Source organism: Leptodactylus fuscus, chromosome 3 (genome assembly GCF_031893055.1).
Source record: "Leptodactylus fuscus isolate aLepFus1 chromosome 3, aLepFus1.hap2, whole genome shotgun sequence".
NCBI classification, from domain to species: domain Eukaryota; kingdom Metazoa; phylum Chordata; class Amphibia; order Anura; family Leptodactylidae; genus Leptodactylus; species Leptodactylus fuscus.
The window spans coordinates 78,728,223-78,748,899 of record NC_134267.1 but is presented as its reverse complement, the minus strand read 5'-3'; the positions used below and the strand labels follow the sequence as shown (position 1 = coordinate 78,748,899).

General features: G+C 42.0%; 1 protein-coding gene across 3 annotated transcripts; it reads right to left on the bottom strand.

Moving 5' to 3' along the window:
• Positions 1-2,615: 2,615 nt before the first annotated feature.
• On the bottom strand, positions 2,616-20,541 carry LOC142197514 (T-box transcription factor T-like). 3 transcript variants are annotated; one of them, XM_075267831.1, is made up of 8 exons: positions 20,333-20,541; positions 16,100-16,364; positions 14,768-14,902; positions 7,198-7,259; positions 7,042-7,103; positions 6,757-6,933; positions 5,382-5,514; positions 2,616-2,880 (listed from the first exon to the last, which is right to left on the bottom strand). In XM_075267831.1, exons 1-8 carry the CDS (start codon positions 20,536-20,538, stop codon positions 2,616-2,618), a joined length of 1,305 nt encoding a protein of 434 aa, XP_075123932.1. In that variant the 5' UTR covers positions 20,539-20,541. The 3 variants fall into 3 exon arrangements, with proteins under 3 accessions (XP_075123932.1, XP_075123930.1, XP_075123931.1); XM_075267829.1 differs by having other exon boundaries at positions 6,757-6,926; positions 7,038-7,103; positions 20,333-20,538; XM_075267830.1 differs by lacking the exon at positions 6,757-6,933 and having other exon boundaries at positions 20,333-20,538.
• Positions 20,542-20,677: the final 136 nt, after the last annotated feature.

Below are 20,677 nucleotides of genomic sequence, written 5' to 3'. Positions count from 1 at the left end.
CAAAATCTCTGTTTTGTTCCCTGAGCCATTTAGTTATCACCTTTGCTTTATGGCAAGGTGCTCCATCATGCTGGAAAAGGCATTGTTGATCGCCAAACTGCTCTTGGACGGTTGGGAGAAGTTGATCTTGGAGGACATTCTGGTACCATTCTTTATTCATGGCTGTGTTTTTAGGCAAGACTGTGAGAGAGCCGATTCCCTTGGCTGAGAAGCAACCCCACACATGAATGGTTTCAGGATGCTTTACAGTTGGCATGGAGACAAGACTGGTGGTAGCGTTCACCTCGTCTTCTCCGAATAAGCTGTTTTCCAGATGTCCCAAACAATCGAAGAGGGGATTCATCAGAGAAAATGACTTTACCCCAGTCCTCAGCAGTCCACTCCCTGTACCTTTTGCAGAATATCAGTCTGCCCCTGATGTTTTTTTCTGGAGAGAAGTGGCTTCTTCGCTGCCCTCCTTGAGACCAGGCCTTGCTCCAAGAGTCTCCGCCTCACAGTGCGTGCAGATGCACTCACACCTGCCTGCTGCCATTCCTCAGCAAGCTCTGCACTGCTGGTAGCCCGATCCCGCAGCTGAAACACTTTTAAGAGACGGTCCTGGCGCTTGCTGGTCTTTCTTGGGCGCCCTGGAGCCTTTTTGCTAACAATGGAACCTCTGTCCTTGAAGTTCTTGATGATGCGATAGATTGTTGACTGAGGTGCAATCTTTCTAGCTGTGATACTCTTCCCTGTTAGGCCATTTTTGTGCAGTGCAATGATGACTGCACATGTTTCTTTAGAGATAACCATGGTTAACAGAAAAGAATGATGCCAAGCACCAGCCTCCTTTTAAAGTGTCCAGTGGTGTCATTCTTACTTAATCATGACAGACTGATCTCCAGCCCTGTCCTCATAAACACCCACACCTGTGTTAATGGAGCGATCACTGAAACGATGTTAGCTGGTCCTTTTAAGGCAGGGCTGCAATGATGTTGAAATGTGTTTTGGGGGATAAAGTTCCTTTTCTAGGCAAATATTGACTTTGCAAGTAATTGCTGTTAAGCTGATCACTCTTTATAACATTCTGGAGTATATGCAAATTACCATTAGAAAAACTGAAGCACTGACTGTAAAAATTAATATTTGTATCATTCTCAAAACTTTTGGCCATGACTGTGGAGAAAATTAAAAAAGAAAAAAAAAAAAATGAATCAGAAAATAAAAACAAGGAAATATTCCACTATGAAGTTCTTCAGAAATGCATTTAAAAATAGGTTCTTTTTTGGACAAATGAGCATTGCCTTCTGACTACAGTAACATCTCTAAACATGTGCAAACAATACAGTAAGGCGTGATTCACACCTGCGTTCAGGTTTCCATTCGGAGAGTCCTCTTGAGGAACCCCCCCTGAATGGAAACCTATACGCATTAAAAAGCAGTTAGCTTCAGCAAACCTGCAGAACCCATAGACTATTGGGGTGCATGTGGTTTATGCACGAAACATGGAGAGAAAAAAAAAAAATAAAAAAAAATCTGCGTACAGGATCTCTCTGTATGTTTCGTGTGGAAACCACACGCACCCCATTATAGTCTATGGTGTCCGCAGGCTTCCCAGGTAACTGCTTTTTAAAGTATATAGGTTTCCATTCAGGGGGTCCCAAATGCAGATGTGAATAGGGCAGAACAGTGCAAAGATGTTTAACTTATACATGTAAGGTAAAGTTAAAGTGATCATTTAAAAAAAAAAAAAAAAAAAAAAAAAATTTAGATTGTGAGCCCCACATAGAGCTCACAATGTACATTTTTCCCTACCAGTATGTTTTTTTTTGGAATATGGGATGGAAATCCATGCAAACACGGGGAGAACATACAAACTCCTTGCAGATGGTTTTTTGCCCTTGGCGGGATTTGAACACCAGGGCCCAGTGCTGCAGGGCTGCAGTGCTAACCACTGAGCCACCGTGTGGCCCCCGCCTAAGTGATAATCTTGTGTGGGTCAATAGAGTAGATACAGGATTCATGTTTTACAACAAAGCCTGTACAATATGTCTACTTATTTCATGAGATACCAGTACTGGACTCACATTTCAGGAGTCTGTAGCCGCAAAGTCAACTCAAGTACAAATCTGGTAAACCAGTGCAAATGTAACAGAAGCAAAGTCAGCTCTCTAAAGCTTTGACAGCATTATCTTCTATTAGGCTAGGTTCACACTACCATTATTTAGTGTCTGTTGCTCTCACCTCACACACATATGCATACATATAACTGCTGAATGAAACATAATACGGCGTTGAGTCTTTCCCTCAGGGCTATTGAAAATCTGGCCTTGTTAGATATAAAAGGTCTTGGCTGCATTTACAAAAAAATACAGCTGAGTAATCTGAAAAGAAACAAAGCAATTAAAGTATATTCATAACTAGAATTAAGGTTTATAAAAAATAGCAGTTTAGGAGTTTGATATTTTGTTCATCATACATGTCATCTGATCTTGAGCTTTGCAGTTGGCACATACTCTCTCGTCTTTTTGCACTGGCTTTAAAAATTTGATTCACCATGTTAGGGATAGTAAAATGTTCATAAAAATCATCGATTAGGAATTATTTTCAGTGTCCATACAATAAGTAGTCCTTTGCATTTACAGTGAGGGCGGTGTCACTGGTGCCCATGATGGCGCTAGTCTGTCATGTGCAGAGACATCATACTGATTGTCTTCCATGTCCGTGCTTCCACCTTCATATAAAGGAGATCCCAGAGAGGGTGAGGGAACTATTTGATTGTATGGGGTATAGTGAGCAGAAGAGCTTCTTGCGTATTGAGATCCTAGACTATTGGCTATCCCTCCTGTCTGTGTTAATGATCCAATAGTACTGTTACTCACAGACCATAAACTAGGATACTGACTGCAAAAGGAATGAGAAAAGTTATTTACTAATGTGCTGTAAAAGAAGATTAAAATATACATGACATGTGAATACAGTAATGGCAATTTTTTTTTCTTTTCATGTAGATCGTGAGCCCCATATAGGGATCATCATGTACATTTTTTTTCCCCCTATCAGTATGTCTTTGTAGATTTCTAGGTAGGAAATCCAAGCTAACACGGGGAGAACATACAAACTCCTTGCAGATATTGTTCCTGGCGGGATTGAACCCAGGACTCCAGCGCTGCAAGGCTACAGTGCTAACTACTGAGCCACCGTGTTGCCCCCTGCCAATTTTAACTATGACCTGTGTTCCTTCCATCATGAACCTCAGGTTCCATTCCAAAAAACCCAGTGTGCACTAACCCTAAGGATGGCTAAAGAAATAAGATAACTGTACACATATTACTTCATTGCCACCATCCACCATAGTAGAACATTGGATTTCAGCACCTTAACTTTTTTCCGCACTAATAAGTTGCGCTGAGCATTTAGTTAACACTCGCCACTATTAGTAAAGCGCTTTCATGCCAGAGCCACAAGAATTGTGCTTGAGGCATATTTTCTGAGTCCTGGTTGGATTACAGCTGTGACTCAGGACTAGCCGATGGAGTCTTTAAAAAAAAAAAAAAAACAAAACATTTTATAGACTCCAGCGGCTTAACCCCTCAAATGGGTCAATATCTGCAAATCCCAGATTCAAATTTGTCTTGTGGGGGGGGGGGGGGGAGAGAAAAATAAAAAAAGCGCGAATTAATGTATTTTTGTTACCTTGCCTCCCCCCGTAAATAGCAAAACGTTAGAGTCATACATGCCAAAATTTGGCTTTAAAAACTACAGCTTTCCTGCAAATAAAGAGCTCTGACATAGCTCTGTCCACAAAAGACAGCATCTGCTAAATTGTTGCCCACAAAAGCATTTTATGAAGGCATGGTGCAATTTATGATTTTACTATAATCTGTAAGAGCTGTCAAACCTACTGTATATTATTAACATGCAGTGGCATAACTAGGAATGACTGGGCCCCAAGGTGAACATTTGACATGCACCCATTATACCCCCCCACACACCATTATGCACCACAGTAGACCTTGCACACAGTATTATGCTCCATAGTGGCCCCTTCTATTATGTCCCATTGTGATCCACCCATGAACAATTATACTTTACTTTTCAGACCCCAGAGTATAATGATCAGAGACCTAGGAGAGGATACAAGAAATAAAATAATGTTACTTACCTCTCCCTGGCTCCAGCACCCTCCCCACTACTTTTGGCCATCAAATGTCGGACCAGACGTCATGTGAGCCAGGTGACACAAAATGACAGCAGCCTGGTCCATATGTCTGGGACAAACAGGTCCACAGACTGCCGGGGAGTGAAGTGTATTTTTTACATTCTCTCTAGAGATGAGCGAACAGTGAAATATTCGAGATTTGATATTCGTTTTGAGGAGTCAATATTCGACTACTCGATTGAATATCGAATCCCATTATACTCTATGGGAAAAAAAATAATCGTTTCAGGGGAAACCACTATTCAACTAAAGGAGAGTCACCAAGTTCACGAGTAGCAGGAGGAGTGTGTTTAGGAGGAGCGCTGTGCAGTTAAAGCACACAGACCCCATTATAGTCTATGGGGTCCGTGCGCTTTAACGGCACAGCGCTTACAGTTGTGCTGATAAAAAGTAAGCTCCTTCATAACCGCAAGCTGCCAGCTCTCCCGACTAGCAAAGACGAGCCTGTGGCAAATCAATGCTGGTTCTGCATCAGGCTCATCCTTGCTAGTCACGAGAGCTGGTAGTTTGCTGTTACGAGGGAACTGACTTTTTTGTCATAGGAATGCATTGACCGGTGTACAGCATTCGGCCAATCAGCGCTGGTTCTGCTGGAGGCTTGTCTGTGAGGAGGTGGCGTCTAATATCGGACCACAATGGAGACTGCTGTGGTCCGATCTTAGACTCCACCTCCTCATGGACGAGCCTCGGGCAGAACCAGCGTTGATTGGCCGAATGCTGTACACTGGCCAATCAATGCATTCCTATGAGGATAAAGTCAGCTCTCCCGACTAGCAAGGACGAGCCTGCTGCAGAACCAGCGTTGATTGGCCGAATGTATAGCAACGCTGGTTCTGAATTGAATATTTACTGCGAATAGCTAGTAGTATGCGATAGAGTACAAATATTTTGAATACCTACTCGATCGAATACTACTTGCTCATCTCTAGTTCTCTCACCTCCCCTGGCGGTCCAATTGTTATACTCTGGAGTCTGAAAAGATTGAAGTGTTTGTGGGCCTTCGGCCTTATTTACCGATCCCCACTCCTGCTCACAGCCGCTTGCACAGAAAGGGTAGCGCAGACAGCCGTGAGCAAGAGCAGGGATAAAGTAAGTAAATAGGCCCCTAATCTTCCGGGCCCTATGGCAGCTGCAACCACTGCTTCCCCAATATTTACAGCACGGTTACCATGTCAATACATACCAGGAATTAGATGGAGTGGCATTTGTGTGATTCAGTGATAACATTCCATTGTGAGTTTGCATTTGTAAGCTAGGCCAGTGCTCATTTGACTGAAATACTGGAAGACATGCTGCTGAGTTCTCTGTGTAACTAGCTGTTGGAAAATGGTATTTAAAAAAAACAAAACAAATAAAATTAGAATGTCATCCATGACAAAAAAAAAAAAAAAAAAAAAAAAAAACACACTTTCTTGCTAGCATATTTACTAGCTCAGGCTAGGTTCACACTAGCGCTCTGCCTTTGGGGGTTTCAGTCTCCACATTTTTCAGGTCAAAACCTGGCAGACCCCATTATAGTTTATGGGGTCTGTGGGTTTCCACGGGGAAATGCTTTTAAAGAGGACCTTTCATCAAATCGGGCACATGCAGTTTTATATACTGCTGGAAAGCTGACAGTGCGCTGAATTCAGCACACTGTCGGCTTTCCCGATCCGTGCCCGGTGTAAAGCGCTATCGGTCCCGGTACCGTAGCGCTTTAGTGTCAGAAGGGTGTTTCTGACTGTTAGACAGGAACGTCCTTCTGCCTCGCGGCGCCTATCGCGCTGTACTGTGGAGCGGGGAGGAACGCCCCCTCCCTCTGCTCACAGTGCTTGTCCATAGACGAGTGTTATCAGGAGCGGGAGGGGGGAGTTCCTCCCCGCTCCACAGTACAGCGCGATAGGCGCCGCGAGGCAGAAGGACGTTCCTGGCTAACAGTCAGAAACGCCCTTCTGACACTAAAGCGCTATGGTACCAATAGCGCTTTACACCGGGCACAGATTGGGAAAGCTGACAGTGTGCTGAATTCAGCGCACTGTCAGCTTTCCAGCAGTATATAAAACTGCCTGTGCCCGATCTGATGAAAGGTCCTCTTTAAGCAGATTAGGTTTCCGTTCTATGGGTCCCTAAGCACACCTGAAGAACAGAAAGCCAAACGCTCGTGTGAACCTGTTGTGGTTGAGCCGATCTTGACATTTCAGGATCAATTTTAAAATCCGATTTCCGATCATTTTCCAGCCGATCCCGATATTTGCTCTCTCTTTCTCGATCCTGATCGCTCAACCCTATTCGTGATATATACATGAATAGGGTTGAGCCGATCTTGAGATAACCTCTGGCCTCGATCCCACCGGAAAAGATCGGAATCAGAATTCCGATCGTGAAATTTACTCGACTGCCGATCGGAATCCGATCTTTTCCGATCCCTCAACCCTACCTGGCGTCAGTGAATACTACAAGCACATGCATGCACTATTTCTTTGCTAGTCTTATTCTCCAACAAATAAGTCTATTATACTGCTGTTTGTTTGAGTGTTTTTTCATCAAACTATTCGAGAAGAATGTAAACTGGTACTCACGAGGGGAGTTATTTCTGTGTGTATATGGACTTGGATAGGGTGATGCTCTGTGATTTCTCAGTGTCGTGTATCTTTCACAGCCATGAGCTGAGGGAAGAGATAATGGAGTGCCAAACTGAGAATGGTGATTGCTAGAAGTGCACAGTGAGTTTGAACCAGGGATAAGCCAACTGCCCACTGAAATACAAAGCAGAAACAAAACTCATGGGAATACAATACATTTCTGAAGACATTCTCAATAGCAGCCCCTAGTTACAATATTAACAAGATAGTATTAGTACCTACATGGAGCATATCCAGATTGCTGGTTGTTATCTGCGTCCTCAATGAAGTCTTTGTGATCGCTTCTGTCAAATCCCAAACACAGGCAGAATTAATTGTTCTTTATTTCATTTATGTTAATATAGCAAACCACAGAGTAGCAATGTCATATACACTAACCGTTCTTTAGCATCAAGGAAAGCCTTGGCAAATGGATTATGCTTGATTTTTAAGGCTGTTATCTGGGGAGGGGGGATGGACAAAACAGAAAAACAAATCAGGTACTAAATATATCAGTCATTATTTTGTGCAACAGAATACCATACCTACTAATACCATCTGCAAAATGGTGGATTATGTAGATAATCTGTTTTCCCTTAGTCATAACAGCAGCACAAAGTATTTCTGTGCTGGTAGGACAGGCGGAGTTTTTAATCAACAATTAAATAATTATGCATGACTAGGCCCTATAAGAGGGCACAGAGACAAATACAGAAGTATAATAAAATAGACTGCCCTCGTGGTGTGTGCTGTGAGGCAAGCAGGAAGAGAAAACCCCTGAGAGGAAAAAGCCACCTTGATGGCTTCCCTAACCCAACAGGAAAGAGGCCTTCTGACCTCTGAAACTTCCAGCCAAGTTAATCAGGAGGTTCTCTGATCTCTTGAAAGACCTTATATGTTCTAGGTAGATACGAAGACATCTACCCAGGACAAGTGAATGAAGTCTCAGCTCACCAGGAGAGGAGGGAGAAGGAAAGAAAATTGGCAAAGAAATAAGTGGATTCAAATTTGCCAGAGAAGGCACCTTAGGCTTGAACTCTGGTTTAAAAAAAAAAAAAAGAAAAAAAAGTTGCACCCCATCTTCAAAGAAAGAGGTGTAAGGCTGTTCAGATGACAGGGCCTGGAGCTCCCCCACCCTTTTAGCCAACGTGATGGCTAGAAGGAAGGTAGTTTTACAAGTCAAGGACTTTAGGTCCAGCTTCTCTAAAGGCTCAAATGGGGAGTTGCAGAGCCCTGAAATGACAGTCCCAAGGTCCCACTGCTGAACCAGAGCTGAAACAGCAGGTCTGATCTTCGTAGCACCCTTTAGAAAGCTACTTACCAAGGGATGTTGCGTCAACAGCCTCCTCAGATAGGCGTATAGGGCTGCCACATGTACCTTCAGCGTGGAAGGGGCTAGCCCTCTGTCTACGCCATCCTGTAGGAAGTCCAATACTGATCCCACAGAGGGATTGGAAAACGTCAAGCCACCATGATTTGAAGGTCTCCCAGATCCTGAGATAGTTTCTGTTGGTAGATTCTGCCCTGGCATGGGTAAGAGTCTTCAGGACGGCCTCTGACAGTCCACTATTCAGGAATAGGGACTGGTCAACCTCCAGGCTGAGTCTCACCAGATCCTGGCACCTCTGTCCTCCTTGAGTGACCAGGTCTGGGAGAGGGGGAAGCCTCCAGTAAACGCCTTGACTCATGTGTAGAAGCTGGGCAAACCAAGTCCTTTTCAGCCAGAACAGAATTATGGCAATCGCCTGGACTAGGTCCTGTCTTATCTTCATCAATAACTTGGGTATGAAGGGAATATGTATACCAGCCTGAACCTCCAAGGGCTCAATCTCAATGGGCACTGACTGCTACAATTTTTCATAACAAATTACACTTAGCATAAAACATAACCTTTAGTGGTGGGGCCACACGGTGGCTGAGTGGTTAGCACTGCAGCCTTGCAGTGCTGGAGTCCTGGTGTTCAAATCCCGCCAAGGGCATAAAACCATCTGCAAGGAGTTTGTATGTTCTCCCCGTGTTTGCATGGATTTCCATCCCATATTCCAAAAAAGACATACTGATAGGGAAAAATGTACATTGTGAGCTCTATGTGGGGCTCACAATCTACATTTAAAAACAAAAACAAAACATAACCTTTAATATAGTCAGCTAAAAACATTGAACAATGTAGCTAGGGCTAAATAAAACAAATAACTCAAACACATAAGGACACTATAAAGGTGTTTCTTTCCTGCAATGTCCCTACTGTTATATACCAAAGATATAATAGGGTAGTTGAGCTTTGGGGAATAATGTCATCAACTTTGCAGGTACTGGTTTACGCCAATAGTGCATCCCAACATTAATAACCTGACTAATGCCGTTGGTGTATAAGGTAAATACCCCTTATCCCCTGCTCTAATATCATTTAAACTGCCCTAGAGCGTCCGCTCATTTACACAGTTCTCTTGACACTTAAGCACATTGGCTGTGTCCCTGCCTGTTTAGATAGTAAGCCGTTGTTAGGCAATCAGGGTTCACACTAAATGTGCATCTTTAGTAACTACTCTCTCTACGCGTTTCAAATACATATTCTCATCAGGAGAGGATAATAGTGTCCAATAAAATAAAGAAGATATTGCGGTTAAAACCGCATTTCCCAGTTCCCTGATGGTGGGAGCCAGTACTGAGTGTCAAAAAAACAAAACAAAACCAAAAACTTTTTTTGACACTCAGTACTGGCTCCCACCATCAGGGAAACAGGAAATGCGGTTTTAACCGCAATATCTTTTTTATTATTTTATTGGACACTATTATCCTCTCCTGATGAGAATATGTATTTGAAACGCGTAGAGAGAGTAGTTACTAAAGATGCACATTTAGTGTGAACCCTGATTGCCTAACAACGGCTTACTATCTAAACAGGCAGGGACACAGCCAATGTGCTTAAGTGTCAAGAGAACTGTGTAAATGAGCGGACGCTCTAGGGCAGTTTAAATGATATTAGAGCAGGGGATAAGGGGTATTTACCTTATACACCAACGGCATTAGTCAGGTTATTAATGTTGGGACGCACTATTAGCGTAAACCAGTACCTGCAAAGTTGATGACATTATTCCCCAAAGCTCAACTACCCGATTATATCTTTGGTATATAACAGTAGGGACATTGCAGGAAAGAAACACCTTTATAGTGTCCTTATGTGTTTGAGTTATTTGTTTTATTTAGCCCTAGCTACATTGTTCAATGTTTTTAGCTGACTATATTAAAGGTTATGTTTTATGCTAAGTGTAATTTGTTATGAACCTCCAAGGGATTGTCTTCCTGATACAGAGAGCAGAACTTCTCTACCTTGGGGTTGAGTCGGGTTGCCATAAGGTTCACATCTGGACGGCCCCACCTCCGGACAATTTGTTGGAATACCTCTGGATTGATTGACCAGTCTTCTGATATGGTAATACCGTGACTCAACCGATCCGCTGCTATGTTCAAAGAGCCCTTGATGTGAACAGCGGATAGCTGGGCAGGTTCCTTTCTGCCCAGGAAAAGATCAAATTTGCAATATTCAGGATAAGACTGGACCTGGTTCCTCCCTGCTTGTTCAGGTACAACACTGACAGCTTTCCCCCTGAGATAAAGGGCAAAGTGTAGCAGTGCCAGGTATATTGCCTTGAGTTCCCTCTAGTTGGAAGATTCTACTTCCAGTCTGCGCCATGGACCTTGAACAGTCCTCTCATCCAAATGGGCTCCCCCATCCAGTTTGGGATGCATCCATTGTCAACAGAGTCCAAACTGTTTAGACTAAGGACCTTCGTCTTTCAAGTGTATCCACCATCTGAGGGAAAGACAGGTACTGAGAGAAAGGCAGCTCTTGTGCAGTTCCTGTGGAGACCTGTCCCAGGCGCTCAACACTTTCATCTGAAGAGGACGCAAATGCCATAAAGCCCAAGGGATCGCCTTGGCCGAGGAAGACATTAGGCCAAGGACTCATGGTGGTTCTGATGGACACCCGCCGAGTTCTGCAGAGGAAACGAGTCGCTGTTTCTATTCTCTGTCTCCTTGGGATGGATAACGAGATCTGCAGAGCCTCCGAGTCTAGAAGGAATCCGAGAAACTTTTTTGGGTAGATGGTACCACCTTGGATTTCTCCCAATTGATTAGCCATCTTAGGAGAAAGGAGCTGGCTATCTGAAGATGACGTTGGAGGACTGGGATTGACTGAGCCTTTATGAGCCAGTCGTCCAAGTAGGGAACTACGAACAGACCTTGAAGTCTGAGGGTGGCGGCAACGGGAGCCACCACCTTGGTAAAGATGTGAGGGGCAAAGGAAATGCTGAAGGGTAGAGCGGCAAACTGGTAATGCTCCCTGTGACCGGAGATCTAGATGGCAATCCTGTATGGCAATAGTGACTTCCAGTATGGTTGAAAAAAAATGGGTACATGCAAGTAGGCATCTTTGAGATTTAGAGTGACCATCACCTCGCCCTGCTGGAGAAACGAGTTTACCAAATCCACAGACTCCATCCTGAACCGCTTTTTCTTTATGAAGCGATTTAGGTATCTCAAATCTGTCATCATCCACCAGCCTCCTAATGCTTTTGGCACCAGAAAAACTGGAGAGTAGACCCCCCAACTCCTTCCTCTGAAGGAGGGACCTTTTCCAAGGCGCGTTTCTGAATATACTCCAGAATGGAGTTCTCCAAGATGGACTGTCGAGCAGAGGGCAAGTTGACACAAAGCGGTCGAGACGTGGCTGAGAAAATTTGATGGCGTAACCTCTCGATGACTTGAAGTTCCCAGGGGTCTTGAATAGATGTTTGCCACGCAGGAAGAAAATGGGAGAGGCGACATCCCACAGGAATGTTGGTCGATGCCTCTCGGGCGGTATCTTGAGCGCCTACCTGGCTGTGGCCTGGGACGAAAAGAGCCACGACCTCTTCCAGAGGGCTCCCATATTTCTCTCGAGGCAACGATTTGCCTTTGGTGTCCACAAGACCCTACATCAAATCATCCAGGCCATGCCCAAAAAGCCTGCTAGGCTCAAATGGAAGGGCACACAAGGCAAACTTCGAGGCTGTGTCCGCCTTCCAGGGTCTAAGCCAAAGGGGTCTTCGGGTGGCAGTAGATAATGTCATGCCTTTAGAAGCTACCTTCAACTGTTGACGGGAGGCCTCACCCAAATAATTAGCAGCTGTAAACAGGGAGGACATTGATGATAAAATATCATCCCTAGGGACCCCGGAATCGATATCCCGTTCCAGTTGTTGAACCCGGGAACAAAGACTGTCTGCCACAACGGTGGAGGCTATGGCCACCAAAGCTTGCGCAGAGCAGGCCGAACAACATTTCCTGAGGGTCCCGTCCATGTGTCGGTCCAGCAGGTCTTGCAAGTTAGAGCCATCCTTCAGAGGCACCACTGTACGGTGGGAGAGCTTCACCATGGCCATGTCCACTTTAGGTGGAGGGCCCCATCGATCCAGCTGGGATGAGGAAATGGGATACAGGGTTCTAAACACTCTGGAGGCTAGGTGAGCTCTTTCCGCATGCTTCCATTCTGTTTCCATCAGGCTGGCTAGGGCTGGAACTAGGCCACGCTGCTACAAGCAGGTCAAGCTCTGCCTCTGTAAGAAAGCCGCCATAACTAGGCTGCAAGCATGCCACCGGAAATAGGCCACGCTGGAACTACCGTGAGCATGCGGCTGGAACAAGGCCGCGCCGGAACTAGGCCACAAGCACGCGGCTGGACCAAGCCACTTCTCCCGGACTAGGCCGTGCCCCAGCAGGAGGAGCAGCCGAGCCGAAACGCACGGCCCCGGGCACCAGACTGCAAGCACCGGCATGGGATCACCACTGACCAGAATGAGGACCAGGCCAGAGGCCAGGTAAAATAGAACCTCAACCGACAGATAGAGAAAAGCCCAGACCCCAGGTGCTAACCTCTAACTTCTGCCCCACAGGCAGAAGGAGGAGGAAAAACAAAAAACAAACCACGCAGGGGAAGATCTCTGTGTCCTCTTGTAGGGCCTATTCATGCATAATTAATTGCTGATTAAAAATTCCACCTGTCCTACGTACACACAGGGGCAGAAATACCCTACATTGTGCTGCTGGTATGACAGGGAATGTGTGTTACGCTATAGTCACATGACAATGAATAACAAACTTCACATGGCAGCAATAAATTCAATGTATGTACAGTGCCTTGCAAAAGTATTCGCTCCCCCCCTTGAATTTCATGTCCAATGGTGTCAAGCACCCCGACATGAAGTTTCATGTGTGTGCACAATTTGCACAATTCTGCTCCTACTAGTCTCAATCCACCCAGATTCCCCAAACTCTGCTAGTTAGAGGCTCAACTCACTCCAAGGGCCAAAAACACTGCTTTTTAAAGGCTCTACTCACTCCAAGGGCAAAAACTAAATCTTTGCTGGTGCAAGGCTGAACTAAATTAAAGGGCCTAAAACTCTGCAGGTAAAAGGCTGAAGTCACCTGAAGGGCCTCAATCTCTGCTGGTAGCTCAGCTTAAGGGCCTCTAACTTAATTTGGAAGGGCTCACATTAAGGGCCAGAAAAGTGATACACGCGTATCACATTAAAAGCAATAGGGAAAAAAGCCTCCCATTGATTTCAATGGGGAGCGCACGTATGCTGGCACCCATAGAAATTAATGGGAGCTGGTTTTTACGCTTAGAATGAGCGGAGCGTATACTCTGTGTGAAGGCTCCCTAATAGTGCTTGTGGGGCCTGGGGTGTCACTTAGTGATCCTGGCAGGGGCCAGGATCAGTAAGTAAGTAGGGCCGGTTACCGACTGCTACCCCAGTAGTAACGCCCCTGGTTGACAACCTTGAATTGGGGCTCTGTGGTAGTAGATTTGTGCCATAGTCCTCCAAATATGATGAAATAAAAATGGTTTATTAATCTAGCATGACAGTCATGGCACCTGGACCGTGATGGCCTTGTGTGAGGCCACTTAGTGGGAAGGGCCAAACTGGAATTGCAGTTTGAGGCACAGCTGTACAAAAGCGGTAACTGTTTCAGGGAGACAGCAGCCATATTTATCTCAGACAACCCTTTTAAGAGAAAATTCCCAAAGCAGTAAATTCTGAACATTGGAGAGAGAAAAAAAAAAAAAAAAAAGAAAATGGGATGGATGAGTATTTAACAATGTGACATCTCAAATGAGAAGAGGACTACTAAATAGACCTCATTGGTGGAAAAATTGTTATGGCCAGATGTCAGATTTTCCAGCACACTTGTGTGATTTTTCAGAAGTAGGTGAGGATTTAGGGGTGTTGCTTCTCAAACTCAGAATGAAAAACTGAGTAATTTCTATGGCTTACTCATGATTTTTTTTTTTTTTTTTTTTTTAATGGCTGGTAAAGATATGTCCACACAGATAGCTGTTAGTTTAACTGTTTAAGATTTAACCTATTTACATAAGAAAAAGAAATGTTTTTACAAATACCTGAAGTACTAAGGGTAGGTTTACACTACCGTTGGATGTCCATTCTGATACTGTCCATTAAAAAACAAAAAACAAAGACGGACACCTATCATAACAGACAAATGGCCACTAACTGATGTTAATTAGCATCAGTTAGTGTGTTTTAATACCGTCCATTTTTTTTTTTTTTTCCTCTTTCTGCTTTGAGCATGGAAAAAAAAAAAAAAACACACACACACACTATAACCTGACGTTAATGGACACCAGATAAAATCCCATTGAAATCCTTAGATTTGTGACAACACTGAGGGTCACCAATTGTAGCGTGAACGACCCCTTACAGTAACGCTAGCTACCCATAAGTAATTTTATGGAAAAATATCAACATTGATAGATGCTAAAATAAATCTGTGTCACATGATAAAAATAAGCAATTAGTCAATACAAAATTTAATTCAGTGATTAAATTAAATATATATATATATATATATATATATATATATATATATATATATATATATATATGATATAGATATATGCACGCACCTCTTCATTCTGGTAAGCTGTCACAGCTATAAATTGTGTTTCTGGAAATGAGTGACTGGTGATCATTTTCTGTGGTCCCCCAACACGTACTATATGAATTCTAGGCTCATATTTGTGCAATGAGTTCAACATAATCTGAAATAAAAATGGAAGACATTGTCATATATCAAGGTACTTTCCCAAAGGATGGATTATTTATATCAATAAAATGCTGCTCTTCAAAAAGTATAACACCAAGAACATATTTACAAAGTCATGTATCTTTATCAAAGCTTATAAATAATGAAGAAAAAAAAAAAAAAAAAAAGTGTTTAATTGGAAATAAGAATCAAAAAACAAAACAAAAGAGACCTAATAAATATAATGAGTAGAGACCAAACGTAACCGAAATACATCAAAATAGTGTATAAACATATGAGCAAAAATGTGTAACACAAGAATATCCAGTGTCCATACATAATATAGACCAGCTAGGAAAGCAATCGCAGTCCCAATATGTTTTGTATGCGCTTTTCACATATAATCCCATGAGAAAGCTCATGTAGAACACATGGAGGCTGCAGTTCCTTTCCTGTCTACTCTGTATCTACCATTAAGAGAATTTGGATGTTATTTGTTTTTCTACAGTTGTACATTTTTTGCCCATATATTTTATACATTCATGTGTAGCATTTTGATTGCATTTGGTCTATGTATTTTTTTATTTATATGCTTGTATAAGATTTTAAACTTATTTTTTACTTTTAACAAAGATGATTCATTGATATATGGAAGTTTACTAAAGATATACAGTATTTTGCTGTATCAATAAGATGATGACTAAAGTTTATGGGGGTAACCTGCCTCACAGGTTGTGAGTTGGCTTCAGAAATATATAGAAAACTGGCATAAATATTCTAATATATATCTTCCCCACTGTGTCCTCGCTTTTCTACACATCTTATTTTACATATTAAACTACTGTTTCCCATATTTTTTTAAAGGAGCCTTACATAGCCGGCATGATCCACTTTCCATGCAGTGATGTAGAAGGTCATTCACCAGGCAGTGTGATGATTTGTATGGATAGCCTCCATATTTAATCCGACATGATTTTACTTTAACCTTGTAATGACCAGGTGTTATCACGTGAAGAATACCATTATATTAATGAAGAAATTACTGCACTCGTAATCTAAACTATAAAATAAAAAAACATGATATGCAAAAAAAGTATACAAGTACCTTTAAAACATCTAGCTTTCATTCATAGTATCAACTACGCATTTCTTTTAGCAGCTTTCTGTCTATGAAATTAGTAAGAACCATATATACTTGAAATCTAAATATTACCTGTCCTTCTCCATTCATTTTATTGGTCAATTTAACCTTGCTGAAGGATACCGGAGCTTTCATCCAGTGAGCTCCAAAGTTGGGCGAGTCTGGGTGAATATAAACGCAACTTGGAGCCTGTGGCTCTGGTTTGCCACCTGGCACCCACTCTCCATTCACATATTTCCATCGGTTGTTATCAGCGGTTACAAAATCCATCAAGAAGGAGTACATGGCATTTGGGTCTAGACCAGCGACACTTATTTTTAAAACAGGAAACATTCTCCTAAAGAGAGACAATAACGTGTGAGAGTGACTGTATAATATAGAGGCAAGTACATGAAATGTGTTAGTAAGTCTCCAATTATTCCATTCCTTAAAGGTGTATTCCCATGTACATAATCATCTATATTTGTAGATAACTAAAACTTAAACATTTTTGCAAATATAAGTAGTTAAAAATTCTGCAGAGTTTTAAAGATTTTCTCTAACTTTCTTAGTGGTGACAGTCTTATCTTGATCGGTTGCCAATGGATATGAGCACTAAAACTTTCTATGGTCTGAGGCTTGTCAGGAACCCAGCCATGATGTCCTTATTGTAGCCGGATTATCAGACAGGGACACTACATGTATCAGAAGATATCCCCGGCCACAAGAAGGAAATCATGGCTGGTTTTCTAACCTTAGGGTGCATGTTTAGCTCACGGCTAGCTCTGCTCATTCCGAGCCGTACACGCGAGCACTTCCCATTCATTTCAATGGGGTGCGCTCGTATGCCGGCTCCCATTGAAATGAATGGGAACTGCTTTATACACGCTGATTCTGAACGTGTTTTAACGTTCAGAATCAGGCAGCGTATCAGTAGTGTGAATGCACCCTTAGAAAGATCCTGCATTCAGGGTCGTATCCACTGGCAACCAATCAAGATAACAGACTGTGACCACAAGATATTTAGAGAAAATCTTTAAAAACTCTGCAAAATGTTTACTTATATTTGCAAAAATGTTTAACTTTTCATTATCTACAAATTTAAAAACTGTTATGTACATAGGAATACAAGCATGTCCAGAAAGGTTTCTAATGTGTATGAAATGTTATTAATTATATTGTTGTTTCTGCTTACTGGGCAATTAACAAGTGTGCACATTGTAATATGTGGTCAAATTGTTCTGTTATAATTTTTTTTTTTTTTTTTTAGCAATGTTAAAAATTGTAGGTCATAAAGGTTGGAAGGCTAATAAAGCCCCAAGTTGTGCAGATTTTGCTGCAGTTTTTTGAGCCAAAGTAAAAATTGGAAAGGAATGGGAAATATAAGAGTATGCATTTATCTGTTAAACCAACATGTGTGGCTTAAAAAAAAAATCCCCAAAAAACAAAAAACACTTCAAAATCGGTAAGTAAAAAAACAAAACAAAAAGAAACACCAACGTGGGGTCTTAACCTAGGCTTTCAACTGCAGTGAGTGTAGCATGTTAGGCTAAGGCCCCATATAGCAAAGTGCAGCAAAACAAATGCTGTGGAGAAAAAAAAAAAAAAAAAAAAAAAAAAAGTGTGACAAACGCATCACATGTTTTTCTGCATCGCTTTAGTTGCATTTTTGCAGAGATTTACTCTGCAGACTTTCTGACCCCATTATACATTGACGGAAATCGACAGCGATTCTGTAGATATAGTGACATGCTGAGATTTTTAAAAGGCAAGCGGTTTTGAAAATGCAGCTTTTCCACTTAGGGTCAATGCACACAGTTTTCGTGCATCGATTTTGACGTGGAATTTTTCCATGCGGAAGAAAACGCTTCGCTTTTTTTTAACCATTTTGGCGCAATGCGTTTTTGACGCATTTTACATCTCGCGATTTTCCATAGCCCATTGACTGCGTTGGTTTTTGCAGGCGGAATCCGCCTGAAGGAAGCTTTTTTTTTTCCCGGTTGTGGAAAAATTCCGTTAGTAGAAAAAAAAAAAAAAAAAAAAAAAAAAAAAAATGCAAGCAGAATCCATAGAACTCTGTGGGGAAGCATTTTTCCATGCAGATTCTGACGCGGATTCAGCATCAAAATCAGCGCACAAGAACTCTGTGTGCATTGATCCTAAGGGTTTTTTCAGCAATGTGTGTATGCTATTAGCCAGAATCCCAACCACTTTGCAAGTAATGTAAACTGCTTCATCTTTGCAACATGGGACCCCAGACATTCTCTTCATTTCAATTACATGGTAACAAAAGAAAATCCAAAGTATTCAATGTAATGGCCATCTGACTACAGGTGAAACGTAGCTATTCATTACTGCAAGTAAATCTCACTTGCAGTCCTGCTGCTAGAAGGAACTTTATGAAGAACACATACGGCTTTTTATTTTCAACTCTGGTTTTGGATTTAAAGATGAAACCTGAACATGTGAACACATCCTGATAGTACAGATCTTAATATTTGCATTGTGCAAAATAACTTGTCATCTATAAAAACTGAACATTTATCAAATAATGAAATACAGCATTTCACATTATGGCCAGGGTCTCACGTAGCAAGCTGCAGCCAAAAAGTGCTGCGGAAAAGACAGCACCAGAAACACATCAGGGAGCCTTCACACAGAGTAAACGCTCCGCTCATTCTGAACTTAAAACTCGTTCAGAATGAGCGGCGTTAAAACAGATCCCATTGATTTCTATGGGTGCCGGCATATGCGCACTTCCCATTGAAATCAATGGGAGACTTTTACCTACTGCTTTCAATGTGATATGCGCGTATCACATTGAAAGCAATAGCCAAAAAAAAGTCCCATTGATTTCAATGGGTAGCGTTCGTATGCCGGCACCCATAGAAATCAATGGGATCTGTTTTAACGCCACTCATGCTGAATGAGTTTTGCGTTCAGAATGAGTGGAGCGTTTACTGTGTGAAGGCTCCCTCAAGGTTTTTTCTGCATCACTTTTCACAGAAAGTCTGCAGAGTTTTCTTCTGTGGACCTTCTGTCACTATTATATTTCTACGGAGACCTCCAGAATTTCTGTAGGTATAATTGACATGCTGCAGTTTACTAACAAAAAAAAACAACCTGTTTTTGAAATCACAGCATTTCTGCTGCACAGTTTTTTCTGCAATGTATTGAGGGGATTAGCCAGAATTCCATCCACTTTGCAGATACTGTTATATACGGCATTTTGGGAGTTTCCGTTGTGGCCAAAACGCCGGTTATTCCCAATGTGTGGCCCCAGCCTACAGGGGTATAGAAAAAGAGTAACACTCTTTTATACCAAATTCTGCTAAGTGAAAGACTAAGAAAAGCCACCTACAATTAAAGATTTAATTTTTCTAGGCCACCCATTTGTCAATGGAAAAGTATTTTATTTTATTTTTTTAAATGTAGATTGTGAGCCCCACATAGAGCTCACAATGTACACATTTTTTTCCCTATCAGTATGTCTTTGGAATAGGGGATGGGAATCCACGCAAACACAGGGAGAACATACAAACTCCTTGCAGATGGTTTTTGGGGTTTTTTGCCCTTGGCAGGATTTGAACACCAGGACTCCAGCGCTGCAAGGCTGCAATGCTAACCACTGAGCCACCATGGAAATGTATTCTCCACTAGAATTATACCGTCTCTAACTATTACAAGTACAGGGTTTTCCATATCTTTCTATATTATAATAAGTTAGAAAAACCTAACTAGTTATCTAATACCTGGCCTCTTAAGATATTTAGCAATTGATTTGTCTATTTGATAACTACCTTTACTTTGTACATTAAATATTATTGAATAGCAATATTATATAATGTATTGACAATCCCAATATCAGCATTTAGAAGGAAGTAGTGGTCATCTACAATTTAGAAGGTGTCACCTGGCATTAGCAGCAGTGACCCCACTAAGCTGGGCACTCTGGAAAGGAAAAAAAAGTTAAAGCTAATAAGGTCAACAAGCCTAAAATCAGATCCACCCATATGCAGGTATATTAAGTTTTAACTCTATCATTTCCAGAATGCAGTTCTTAGAGGGAATGCAGATTAGTGGCAGGTCTTTAAAATGAACATTTAACATTAGAGGAGCAGTATATAAATGGGCAACTACTCCCTCTGCTAATGTCTTAATCCTTATAGGAGGATATATACATGTAGGACATATTATATAACTTTATGGAATACTCTAAACCAGGTAACAGGCAAAGGTAAGCAACTTGCTAAATCTTAGGTTTATGTTCAGAAATCTTATGTTGTTTAGCAATGGTATATACAGGCCCTTGTAGTATAGACTTACCTGCCATTTTTGGTGACTATCATTTCATTTGTCAGGTCTTTGAAACGTTTCCATAACTCGGTTTCTTCCAAGGTAACTTTAAGTTCCCTTTCTGTAGGATCTCCTTTCTCACTACCGGCTTGAAGCTCATTTTCTACCGCTGTAAGTAGATGATCAGTCCTGCATGGTAAACTTTTTGGAAAGTTTTCAGAGCCACTGCTACTCATGGTTGTCAGATTGCACAGTGCAGTGACCAGACTAATTCCTCCTGAAGCACTGAGGTCTACTGAGGCTATATTCACACTAACATACTAGAGAGGATAGCAATTGCCCTGCAGTGACTGACAGGATTGGTGCAGGGTTCCC